The sequence below is a fragment of the Lepus europaeus genome, chromosome 2 (genome assembly GCF_033115175.1).
Source record: "Lepus europaeus isolate LE1 chromosome 2, mLepTim1.pri, whole genome shotgun sequence".
NCBI classification, from domain to species: domain Eukaryota; kingdom Metazoa; phylum Chordata; class Mammalia; order Lagomorpha; family Leporidae; genus Lepus; species Lepus europaeus.
In genome coordinates, this window is record NC_084828.1 from 143,102,624 (window position 1) to 143,115,304 (window position 12,681).

At 45.3% G+C, this 12,681-nt stretch overlaps 1 protein-coding gene across 1 annotated transcript; it reads right to left on the reverse strand.

The window, feature by feature from the left end:
* Positions 1–11,666: 11,666 nt before the first annotated feature.
* LOC133751948 (THO complex subunit 7 homolog) lies at positions 11,667–12,287 on the reverse strand. The gene has a single exon (XM_062182200.1). The coding sequence runs from the start codon at positions 12,285–12,287 to the stop codon at positions 11,667–11,669; it is 621 nt and encodes a 206-aa protein (XP_062038184.1).
* Between the last annotated feature and the right edge of the window lie 394 nt (positions 12,288–12,681).

The window sequence follows — 12,681 nt, forward strand, 5'->3', positions numbered from 1 at the left end:
TACATTCCTTGTTACGTGTATGTTTTTCTTAATTAAAAAAATTTGAGAGACAGAGAAAGAGAGGGAGATATCCCATTTGCTAGTTCATGCCCCCAAATACCCTTAAAACCCATGTCAAAGCCAGAAGCCAGGAACTTGCCCCAGATCTCCCTCTTGAGAGACAGGGACCCAATTACTTAAGCCATCACCTGCTGCCTCCCAGGGTGCACAGTAGCAGGAACCTGGAGTCAGGAGCAGAGCCAGGACTGCAATGCAAACGCTCCAACATAGGATGCAGCTGTGTCAAAGAGCAGCTTAACTGCCACACCAAACACCCACTCCTTTTCTCAATGTAAAGTTTGTTTTGTTTATTAATATGTTTGCTGTCAGTATACTTACTGTACTTAGTGTTCTTTTGTTAGTTTATTTTTATTGCTTGTTTTTTCCCCTGTGGATGCCTTTCTGGGGGAGCCTTGGTTTGTTATTGTTGTTGTTCTTTAATAGGCTTCATTTTTTAGAGAAGTTTTAGGTTTAAAGAAAAATTAAGTGGAAAGTACGGAGAGTTCCTATTTATCCCCAACCCCTACATACACACAGCCTCCTCCATTATAAACATCCCCATCAGAGTGGTATAAAATCTATGGTTGATTAAAATCAGAAAACCTACACTGACAGATTATTATCACTCAAAGTCCAGTTTCCATTCGGGTTTATTCTTGGTGTTTCACATTCTGTGAGTTTGATCAAACATATGATGACATGTATCTCCCATTGTAGTATCACACAGAATAGATTCACTGTTCAAAACATTGTCCCAGCTCCACTTACTCATCCCTCCCTAATCCTGAATCTTAACTCCTAGTTCTGCAGGATTCTTTGCATTTTTCCAGATTGTCATATAATTGGAATTATATAGGATGCACTCTTTTTGGATTGGCTTCTTTCTATTGGTAATGTGCATTTAAGTTTCTTTTGTGTCTTAAAAAATATTTATTTAGTTGAGAAGCAAAATGTCAGGGACAGAGGCCGAGAAAAATCTTCTGTCTGCTGGTTCACTCCCCAAACATCCCCAACAGACAGGGCTAGGCCAGGCTGAAGCTGGAAACCAGGAACAGCATCTGGGTTTCTCATATGGGCAGCAGTGACTCAAGTACTTGGGCCATATTCCACTGTCTTCTCAGGTGCATTAGCAGGAAGCTGGATCAGAAATGGAACAGCTGGGGCCAGCGTTAAGGCACAGCAAGTCGAGCCTCAGCCTGTGACATCCCATGAGGGCGCCATTTGAGACCTGGTGCTCCATTTCCAATCCAGTTCCCTACTAATGCACTTGAGAAAGGAGTAGAAGATGGCCAAAGTGCTTGGGCCACTGCACCCATATGGGAGACCTAGAAGATTCTCCAGGCTCCTAGCTTCAGATTGGCCCACCCATCATTGCAGCCATTTAGGGAGTGAACCAGCAGATGGAAAAGTTTCTCTCTCTCTCTCTCTCTCTCTCTCTCTCTCTCTCTCTCTCTCCCCTCCTCTCTCTGTAACTGTGCCTTTAAAGTAAAAAAAAAAAAAAAACTTTAAAAAAAAAAAAGAAGTGGAACACCTGGGACTCAAACTGGCACTCCCATATGGGATCTGGGCATCCCATGTGGTAACTTAACACACTGCACCACAACACCAGGCCCTCTGTGTCTTCTCATAGCTTGATACCTCATTTTAAAAAAAGCTGAATAATATTGCATTCTATGAATATACTATGGTTTATCCACTCACCTGCTGAATTTCATCTTCATTTCTATCTGGATGCTTTTAATACAGTCTCCCTATCTTTAATCTTCTGCAGTTGCCATATGAAAAGTGAAGGAGTAGATTTATTGCTTATCATTCCTGAGATTCATTGTGTTTTCCGGATCAGAGAATTTACGTTTTCCATCAAATTTAAACATTTTCTCAGGCCTTTTTTTATTTGAAAATTATCTTGCCTCCACGTTCTCCATTCTTTCTGTGTGAGGACTTCTCATTGCACCGTTCTTGTTTTCTAACATCTCTTTGCTTCTCTGCACCACATTCTGGATAATTGTTGCAGATTCATCTTCTGGTTTATTAATTTCCTCTCAATTATATCTCGTTCACTTCTCAACCTATTCATTAATGGTTTTTTATATTTTAACTATAAACAGAAAATGTACTGTTTTATCCTTTTTTATTTTTATGTTTTTTTAGTTTTTAACAGATTCAATATAGTTCATAGATACATTCCAAGAACATAATGATATTCCCTTTCCCCCTCCTTCCTTCCCCCCTCTCCCTTCCTCCCTCTCCCTTATGTTTTATCCAGTAAGTGTACTCTTAAAAGTGCACTCACATTGCTATGCAACCAATCTCCAGAACTTTTCATTTTGAAAAACTGAAACTCTGTGCCCATGAAACAACTCACTCGCCTCACCTCTGACAACCACCATTCAGCTTTCCCTTGCTGTGAATTCGACTACTCCAAGTGCCTCGCAGAAGTGGGATCGTACGATATTTGTCTTTGCAGATTGACTTATCTCACTCAGCGTAACGGCTGCAAGGTTCACGTGTGTGGTCACGTGTGGCAGCGCCTTCCTTCCGATACTGAATCACATTCCACTGTGTGTAAGAACTACATTTTGATCAGCCATTCATCTGTCAGCAGGCATGTGGGTTGCTTCCAGGTCTTGGACATTGTGAATAATGTTGCTCTGAATGTGGGTGTACAGTGTTTCTTCAAATCTCTGCACTCCATTTTTCTAGCCATGTATGCAGAAGTGAAATTGCTGTATCAGATGGTAATTCTATTTTTAATCTGCTAAGGAACTGCCATGCTTTTTTCAGAGTAACCATAGTACCATTTTACATTCCCTCCAACAAGGCACACAGGTTCCACTTTCTCCACCTCCTCAGTAACACATGTTATTTTCTGAAATTAGAGCTGTGTGAGGTTTGTTTGGGGCAGAACAAAGTACAATTGCCCTGGATCAACCAACATAGACTCTTCAATTTGGGAGTTCCTCATTTTTGAGGGACATTTCCGCCCAGTGTGGTTAATTATTCACTGGCCATTCTGAGATCCTGACTCCTAACTGGGGAGTTTTATGGAAATGTGAGAATAGCTAGTGAGGCAGGAATGGAGGTTAGAGTCCAAATAAACCTGAAAACAGAACTTGGGAGAAAAATTCGGAGAGCCAATCTGGGGATGCCCACACAGCAAGGACCACAGCTACTTCCTCAAGGTGACCATGGGTGAGCAGGTGCTTTGGGTAGATTTCACTATTCTCTTCTTTTCCAAGAACAAGAACTCTGCACACCTCAGCCAACAGAAACCTGCTGTGCCCACCTACAAGTCCCAAAACAGAGAGGACATTCAGTTTTTTTTCAAATATATATAAAAATATATATTATTTGAAGTACAGTGTTACAGGCAGACAGAGAGTGAGTTTCCATCCACTGGTTCAATCCCCACATGGCTACAATAGCCAGGGCTGGGCCAGGCTGAAGCCAGGGGCCAAGAGCTTCTCCCAGGTCTCCCACGTGATTGCAGGGGCCCAAGCACTTGGGCCATCTTCTGCTGCTTTCCCAGGTACATTTGAAGGGAGCTGGATTGGAAGTGGAGCAGCCAGGACATGCCCTCATGCCCATATGGGATGCTGGCATCTTAGGCAGTGACTTAACCCTCTACACCACAATGCTGGCCCCACCTTTTTTTTTTTTTTTTTTAAGATTTACTTATTAATTTACTTGAAAGGCAGAATGAGTGAGAAGGAAAGACAGAGATATTCTCTGTTGATTCCCTCCCCAAGTGGCCTCAATGGCTGAGGAGGCAGCAGGCTAAAACCAGGACCCAGGAACTCCATCCTGGTCTCCCACATGGGTAACAGGGGCCCAAGGACTTGGGCCATCTTCCACTGCCTTCCCTGGTGCTTTAGTAGGGAGCTAGATAGAAAGCAGAGCAACCAGGACTCAAGCCAGCACTCCAGGATGGGGTGCCAGTGTCCCAAGTCACACACCTCTGGTTACGTTCTGGCACATTGGCTAAGAGGCTGTGTGATGTTTAGCTAACACCATCTAAGTTTTCCCCTTTCAGGAGCTACAACTAAATCACCTGCTCTGGACTCGGGGCTGGAACCATAGCCCTGAGTTTTCTAAATGCCTGTCCTGGGTCAGCTACGCTTTGTTTTCGGTCATCTTAATAGAGAAGCAAAAAACAAAACAAAACACCTGTATGAGAAATATTTGCATTAGTAAATGTTCTTTACACCATGGCAAGCCAGGCAAAAACATGACTGTGTGTGATTCCCACTCAAGGGATGTATGTGGAAATTGAATAACTTGGGGCCAGTGTTGTGGCATAAGGAGGTAAGCAGCCACCTGCAACACCAGCATCCCATATGGGCACTGGGTAGTGTCCCAGCTGCTCCACTTCAGATCCAGCTCCCTGCTAATGCGCCTGGGAAATCAGAAGATGGCCCAAGTCCTTGGACCTCTGCACCCATGTGGGAGACCAGGAGAAAGCTCCTGGCTCCTTGCTTCAGCCTGGTCCAGCTGGCTGTTGCAGTCGTGTGAGGAGTGAACCAGCCATTGGAAGATGTCTCTCTATCTCTGTATCTCCCTTTCTTTCTGTAACTCTGCCTTTCAAATATATAAATAAATAAATCTTTGGAAGGAAGGAAGGAAGAAAAATAAAGAGGGACCAGAGCTATGGTGTAGCAGGTAAAGGCGCCACCTGCAGCTCCAGCATCCCCTATGGGTGCGGTTTCTAGTCCTGGCTGCTCTACTTCCAATCCAGCTCTCTGCTATGGCCTGGGAAAGCAGTGGAAGATGACCCAAGTCCTTGGGATCTTGCACCCATGTAGGAGACCTGGAAGAAGCTCTTGGCTCCCAGCTTCAGCCTGGCCCAGCCTCGGCTGTTGCAGCCATTTGGGGAGTGAACCAGCAGATGGAAGACCTCTCTCTCTTTCTGCCTCTCCTCTCTCTTTCTCCTCTCCCCTCTCTGTAACTCTGCCTTTCAAATAAGTAAATAAATCTTAAAAAAAAAAAAGAAAGAAGAAATGAAATGACTTTCACACTACAGTAGTGACACCTCTAGGTGAGAAGGTGGGAAGGGCATGAAAGTTCCTATTTTAAAAGTTAGTTCGATACCGTTGCTATATTTTCTATTTTACAGTGGTATTTAAACACAAATATAAAACTTTACAATAGATTCTTATACATTACCATCTATGTAAGAAACCAAAATGTGAAAAACTCATGCACCTATCCTCACCACTGAATAATTAATCACCGGCCTTCGTAGGACTGAGAACTGGGATGCCTGCACTGGCCAGGGGGCTGAAGCCAGTAGCCAGAAACTCAATCCAGGTCTCCTAGGTGCGTGTCAGGGACCCAACTACTGGAGCCAACACCTGCTGCCTCCCAGGGTCTGCATTAGCAGGAAGCTGGAATGGGAAGCGAAGACAGGACTCACACACAGACACTCAGATCTGGGATGCAGGCATCTTAACCATTACACCAAATGCACGCCCCTCTTTATTGCTTTTACTCTATTTTATCTGAAAGGCAGAGAGAGCAAGAGACAAAGAGATGCCTTCCTGTGTGTGCTGGTTCACTCCCCAAATGACCTGGAACTCAATCCGAGTCTGCCATGTTGTGGCAGGGACCCACGTACTTTAGCCATCACCTGCGGCCACTCAGGGTGTGCACTAACAGGAAGCCAGGTCAGCAGTGGAGCTGGGACTCGCATCCAATTCCTCTGATATGAAACGTAGGCATTTTAACTGCTAGGCCAAATGCTCATCCCTCTATTGTTGTTTTTTAGATTTAAAAATATTTCCCTTTTCTTCTTATTTTAGTTCACTCCCTAAATCCCACAACAGCTGGGGTAGGGTCTGGCAAAATCTAGGAGCCAAGAACTCGATCCAGGTCTCCCACGTGGGTGACAGGGATGTAAAAACTTGAGCCACCATCTTCTGCCTCCCGGAGTGCACATTAGCAGGAAGCTAAACACAGAGGGAAACCTGGGTCTTGAACCACGGCACTTCTATATGGGGCGCAGGGGTTCTAAGCAGTGAGTTAACTGCTCTGCCAAACAGCTGCCCTACCTCTTTTATTGTTAAACAAAAATCAGTAAGGCTTTTGGAAGGACAATTTAATAAGTTCTATCCAGAATTTATGTGCATATACATTTGACCCATAAGTTCTACTTCTCCAAATTGATCATAAAGAAACAGGCATGTGCACAGGGACATACATGCAAAAATCTTGAATTCAGTGTAGTTTGTAATTGCAAAAGATTGAAAATACCCTCTAAGTCCAATTAGTAAGAAATTTAGCCAATTACATTCATGCTGTAAAATACCAAGAGGTAATTTAAAAGAATGAGATAGAGCCAGCAATGAAAGGTTTTCCACAGTGTTAAGAGAAATCATGTTGTTTAAATAGAACTATCCTTAAATACACATATCTTTGCATGTGTACACATACAAATACACTTTTATCAGTGTTTACATCTTGGGAAAGGACTGACATGAAAGGAAATGGTATTGTGACACTTTCACTTTTCACATAGATTTGTCTGTGTGATTTGAGGATTTTTTACAATGAGTCTATATTATATACTCAATTTTAAAAACAGTGGTGAGGGGCCAGTACTGTGGCATACCAGGTAAAGCCACTGCCTGCAGTGTCGGCAGCCCATATGGCACCTGTTCGAGTCCTGGCTGCTCCACTTCCGATCCAGCTCTCTGCTATGGCCTGAGAAAGCAGTGGAAGATGGCCCATCAAACTGGAACTCCAAAATGGGTTGCCAGTGTCATGACGGGAAGTTTAATCTTCCATATGATAATGCCAGCCTCTCCAAATTGTAACTTTTGGCCATATCTCTGCCAAACCAGAGTTTATAATCTAATCAATAATGTTCAAACAGGTTAGTGGAACATTAACCCCTTCTAGATGATCTCTGAGGGGCCGGCGCTGTGGCGCAGCAGGTTGAGGCCCTGACCTGAAACACTGGCATCCCATGTGGGTGCCAGTTCAAGTCCCGGCTGCTCTACTTCCAATCCAGCTCTCTGCTATGGCCTGGGAAGGCAGTTGAGGATGGCCCAGGTCCTTGGGTCCCTGCATCCATGTGAACCATCAGATGGAAGACCTCTCTCTCTCTCTGTCTCTACCTCTCTCTATGACGCTGTCTTTCAAATAAATAAAAATAAGTCTTTTTTTTTTAAAAAAGGAAGATGGCCCGAGTCCTTGGGCCCCCCTGCAGCCACGTGGGAGACCTGGAAGAAGCTCCAGGCTCCTGGCTTCAGATGGGCACAGCTCCAGCCTTTGTGGCCAATTGGGGAGTGAACCAGCAGATGGAAGACCTCTCTCTCTGCCTCTCCTTCTCTCTCTGTGTAACTCTCTTCCTCCTCATGTGCATCCTGGGAGGGAGCCATGATGATTCAAGTAGTTGGGTCTCTGACACCCATGTGAGAGACCTGGATTCTGGTCTCCTGGCTTTGGGCCAGTCAGGAGGCTGTTGTGGGCATTTCTGGAGTTGTTGTATGGGAACTCAACCCCTGGCTGGACTAGTTCCAAATTCTTGCCCCCAAGACAGAAAAGAATTCAAGGAGGAGGTGTAGACAGAACGCTGTACAGGAAAGCAAGATTTATTGAAAGAAATAGTACACACTCAGACACAAGTAGGAGAAAGCTTGGGAAGTGAATGAACTGTTATTTACAAAAAGTTTGGGGTCATCTTGCTGTAAGATAGGGGGTGGTGCCTGGGGCAGTGCTTAACTGAATATTCAAATAAGGTGGAATTTGGGGCGGGGCTGCAGTGCACATGGTGCTCTCCAGGAAAGTGTCATGGCTTCTGGTGCATGATGGGAAGTAAGACTCAGATGTACCATGGGGAATGAGTGTGGCCAGCCTGCAGCCATGTTTGATCAGCACAGAAGGTGCTAGGGTTTGGGAGGTGGGGGCTGCAACACAGATGCTGCTGGTAGTGTCAGTTCCTCTTCACTCATTGTTCCCTGCCTACATTAGAGTGAACAAGCAGATGGAAGAGCTCTCTCTCCCTGCCTCTCAAATTAAAAAAAAAAAAAAAAAAAATCAAAAAGGAAAACGTAATACAGATTTGTAGGAAAACCCAAACAAAAGAATAAAAGGAGACAAATCATCTGAAATCCTATCATTAATAGAAAGCCCTATCGACCTTTTCTAATGAAATATTCTCAGACCCTTTTCTTTGTGTAACTAATTTTTAACCTAGTTGAGATTCACACGGAACAGCATTCAAATTGTGTTGCTCCTTCTTCACTGGAAGTCTGTGTCCAAAGATGTTATCTAATCTGGAACACTCCCTCCTCTATTGAAGTCACTGTCTTCATTATCTTCATTCCCGCTCTGCCTCATGGTAGAAGCTAATGCCACATTGGGCTAGTAGTGTAACCAAGCCCTATCCACAGTATCCTTTGATGTAGAATTATCAGGTCCCAATATCTTGTCCTTAGCATGCAATTTTTAGCTTGCAATTCCTCTGTAAAACTCTGCTCATTAAGTTAAGGAGGTAGCACATTTGTCCCTATCCTTAACATCTCATTGCTAATCTCTGTTCTGACAGCTCTTGGGAAAACTCACAGGCAGAAATTCCAATCGCAGGCCTGGAAATTCACTTGTCACCCCCAGCATCCTCATATTAAGACTTAAATCGAGATGTCTTTCAGAAACTTCAAGGCTTGATCACAGAAAGTAATGCCCAATCTATCCCTAACATGGCAGCCCCATCACTGACCAATCAAAGGCCACGTACACTGTGTACCAACCAGATGCCCACAGTTGAGTACTGCTCAGCCCCAACTTTGGACTTTTCACTGCCTTTGCTCCCTTGGGAAGTCCAGGAACTGAGCATATCTGCCTGGTTCCTTACTCTGTGCATTGTAATAAATACCTACTTTTTTTCCACTAGAGATTCAGTGATCAGCTTCCTACTTACCAGGTGAGCAGACCCAGTTCTGGGGTTCTATAGAAACTTCTCCAACTAGTTTTGGGGTTGTTCTAGATCAGAAAAACTCCAGGGGCTGGTGTTGCGGCTTAGCCAGGTTATGTAATGCCAGCCTCAAATATAGGTGCTGGTTCATATCCTAGCTGCTCTACTTCCAATCCAGCTCTCTGTTGATGTGCCTGGGAGAGCAGAGGAGGATGGCACAAGTGCTTGGGCCCCTGCACCCATGTGGGAGACTGGGATGAAGTTCCCCAGCCCTGGCCATCATGATCATTTGGGGAATGAACCAGTAGACTAGCAGAGGATCTCTTTCTCCTCTCTGTAATTCTCAAATCAATCAATCAAACTTAAAAAAAAAAAAACAAAAACCCTCCATCTGCTGATCACTGACCTTGAAACTTAGGACCCTAACTCCAAGGCACAGGAGTGGCCAGGCAGGAGCCTGTACCATGTGGTGCTCTTGGCCTCTGGATGCTTTTACCCAGTATAGGAAGCTCAAGGCAGAGCAGGGTGCAGGGCAAAAGAGCCCTGGCTTTGGCAGACCTACCGAAAACACAGTAACAGCTAGTAAAAGAGGAATCCCCAAGAGGAGGTTCCTGCCGGGAATCAGGACCCCTCCCTTTTGCATCTCCTGCACAGACTGAACCTGCGGGCTCCATGCGGTTACAGGGCAGTGTGCCCAGCAATGAGACTGGTCTCCCGGAGGGAAACCTTACACTGCAGACTCATCTACTAGGGAGAGTGTTGACTCAGACACCAATGCCGAATCCACACTTCCAGAAAGTGACGCGGGACAGCTTAGATAGAGTTTTAAATTCACGAGCTGGAAGCCAAACCTCCTCTCACTCCGTGTGGCCATGTTCATCTACCTGTCAATCAGGGACCGAGTACTTCCTCTAGCCTGCGATATGGGGGTAGTACCATGTAAACACTGCTGTTTTTCTAAAGCCCATGAAAAGCTAGGAAGGGTGGAAGCCCTCTCTCCCACCTCCTGGACGCAGGATGAGCAGAGCAGGGTATAATTCCCTATTTTGGCCCATTCTCTCTTAATAAAGCCCTAATGAGCCTGTGTATATTTGTCTCACTTTGTAAATAAAGATTTTCATACTACATGTCATGTTTGGGCCTCTATTTAGAATTCTTCTCTAAGTAAAAGGCAAGAGCCTGGGAAATTAATTTAGGCCCAACCCAGCCCATAACAAAAAGAGCCTTCAGCAACACCCCTCTAGACTTGAGCAATGGCCAACAGAAGCAGGCCTAGCTTGGGTGCTGGTCTCAACATCAAACTACTCTTGTGACAACCTGTTAGGTCCCCAAACTGCGCTACACAGAACAGTGCTCGCCTGGAGCGAGCTGAGTCCTGCTCCTGGGCGGGAGGGCCTGGGCTTCCAGAGAAGCAGCTGCCACTTGGATACCATCTTAATGTAACCCAGTTGTGAGCCTGAACACCAGGGAGTAAGAATCCATGGGATTTTCATAATCATAATAAACTCATAATCAGAGGACATAAACATTTACTTTACAAGAGTCAAGGAGACAGGAAAGCATATTAAAGCCTGAAAATTATCAAGATAGTCTAATGCTTTAAAATCCCTCTTCACAAGTAGCACGGATGTATACCTGCCATCTGGGCCCTGAGAGAGGTTTCAGCAAGCAGATGTGTTGATTCATAAGTGAAAACTGCTGTAGTAAGGTCTCCATGGCCGAGACCAGGGACCCGCCACCTCTCCGCATCCCCAGCTCTTCTGTCTGGCTCTAAGGAGCTCTGTAAATAACTGTGGTTGATGGCAAAGCTCTGGGGTTTTTGTAGTCACATCTAATCATTCCCACCAACGGAGCAGAGCAAAGCCTCGCACAATCCCTGAGAATTAACTCCAGGAACGTATGTGATTTTGAAGTGCATTGTGACCATTTGGTGGTAAATTAACCTTTGAATTCAATTTTTTAGCAATTCCCCATCACACATTGGCCAGATGCAAGAATCTCTCCTCTCATTAAGGAAGCTGCAGCTGTCCTTGGAGAAGACATCCAACAGAAACTTCCTCTGTCTGCCCTCCTGGGGCATGACAGAAGCTTGGCCAATCTAATACTCTCTCCTAGGGCTTTGGTATTTAAACACACTGAGAGGAACAGGGTCGTTGGTCCCACAGGCAAAGAATGAATTTGAGACCTACAGATCAAAGGGAACTCATTGTCAGTATAGCAGACTCAAAAAGGGACATGGGAATTCAATTCTTTGATCAAATTCTTCATTTAAGAAACATATACTGAGTATGCAATGTGCACCAGGCACCGGACTAGGTGCTTGCCCATATGTAGCTCATCTAACGGATGGGGATTGACTTTGAAGAAACTTGCTCAAAGATTGAAGTCTGTCCTGACTCCAAATCCAGTACTTTATTCACCATCCCACAGCTGACATCACATTCAGTTGTGTTTGTTTTTTTTTTTTTCCAGCTTGTAAACATTTTATTAAGCATTTTGGAATGCTGCTTTCTAGAATTTAAAAAAAAATGCATTTAAACAAAAACAAATATATAGTGAAGTCATCTTCATGTGAAGAAATATGAAATGTGCATTAACACCTAAAAGCAAAGAATTTCACTGCCAACACTTTAGATATCTCAAGAGCACCACACATTCTAAACCTATCGTAAGATCACGTCGTTGTTTCAATATTCTCGGGAATGACGAGGGATTAGCTTGTCCCTGGCTTAGGATCTGCTTCCACGCTTGTTCTGTGAGCTTCTACCTCTGGAAACTTCTCATCATTTTCCAAAGTTTGTTGCAGTTCCTGGATGTTACTGAGAAGAGCGTGAAACTGTTTACGTCTCAATTCCAGCTTATCTTCAACACTCTCTTTAATGTGTGAAAGATGCTCCAACTCCGTCCCCAGAGACTCTAGTTTCTTTAAAGTCTCATGCCTGTCTGGATGCTGCTCAATGACCTTCGCCAAAGCGTCATATTCTTGGCGATTTTTCCGTATTTGTTTTGCTTGAAGAATTTGCTTTTTGCACTCAGCAATTTTTTCATGCGCTCCAGCAATGTTACATTCGATTTCTTTGTAAATTTTTTCATAATTCTCCATTTCTTTGAGATTCATGTTGTATACCAGCAACGTTTTGCCCATGGAAAATTCACATTGCCACAGCGTGCTCAGCATACGCTGGTACTGGCTGTGTCCCTCCTCCTGCGAGCCAGAGCCGCACCACTTGAGGAAACTCTTCACCAGCAGGTTAATTCTCCGATCATCCCCGGCGCCATCCCCGTCAATGAGGAGACGCTTCCGTATGATTTCGTCGTCGGTCGCGGTCCCCATGGCGTGCGCGGCCCAGGCGGCCCAGGCGCAGGCGGCGGTTGGCGGCGGCGGCGGCGGCCGAGCTCCCACAATGCCGCGGGGCCAACAGCCGCGGCACGGGCGGTGTCGCGCCCGCCGGCCCAGGTGTGCTATCTTTCCGTTTGGTTTTAACAAATGAGGTGGGTCTAACACGTACAACTAACTTTAAGTCAGCTAAGTCGCTGTGAAAACGTATTCACAGGTCCCAGGAACCGCTGGGGAGGAGAGACTGGCCAGGATGGAGCCGCCCCCGAGAGGCTGGGCGGGGACCCCTCCTCACCGGCCACACGGAGCGCCTGTCTCCGGCCTGGCCTGGAGGGCTGGCGTCTGAGATGGAAAGCCAGGTCAGTCAGCCCCTCGGCTGCCCGGGAGAAAG

Bases quoted from the DNA above. Each gene is read 5' to 3' on its own strand.
- LOC133751948 (XM_062182200.1), bottom strand. From the start codon at position 12,287: ATGGGGACCGCGACCGACGACGAAATCATACGGAAGCGTCTCCTCATT.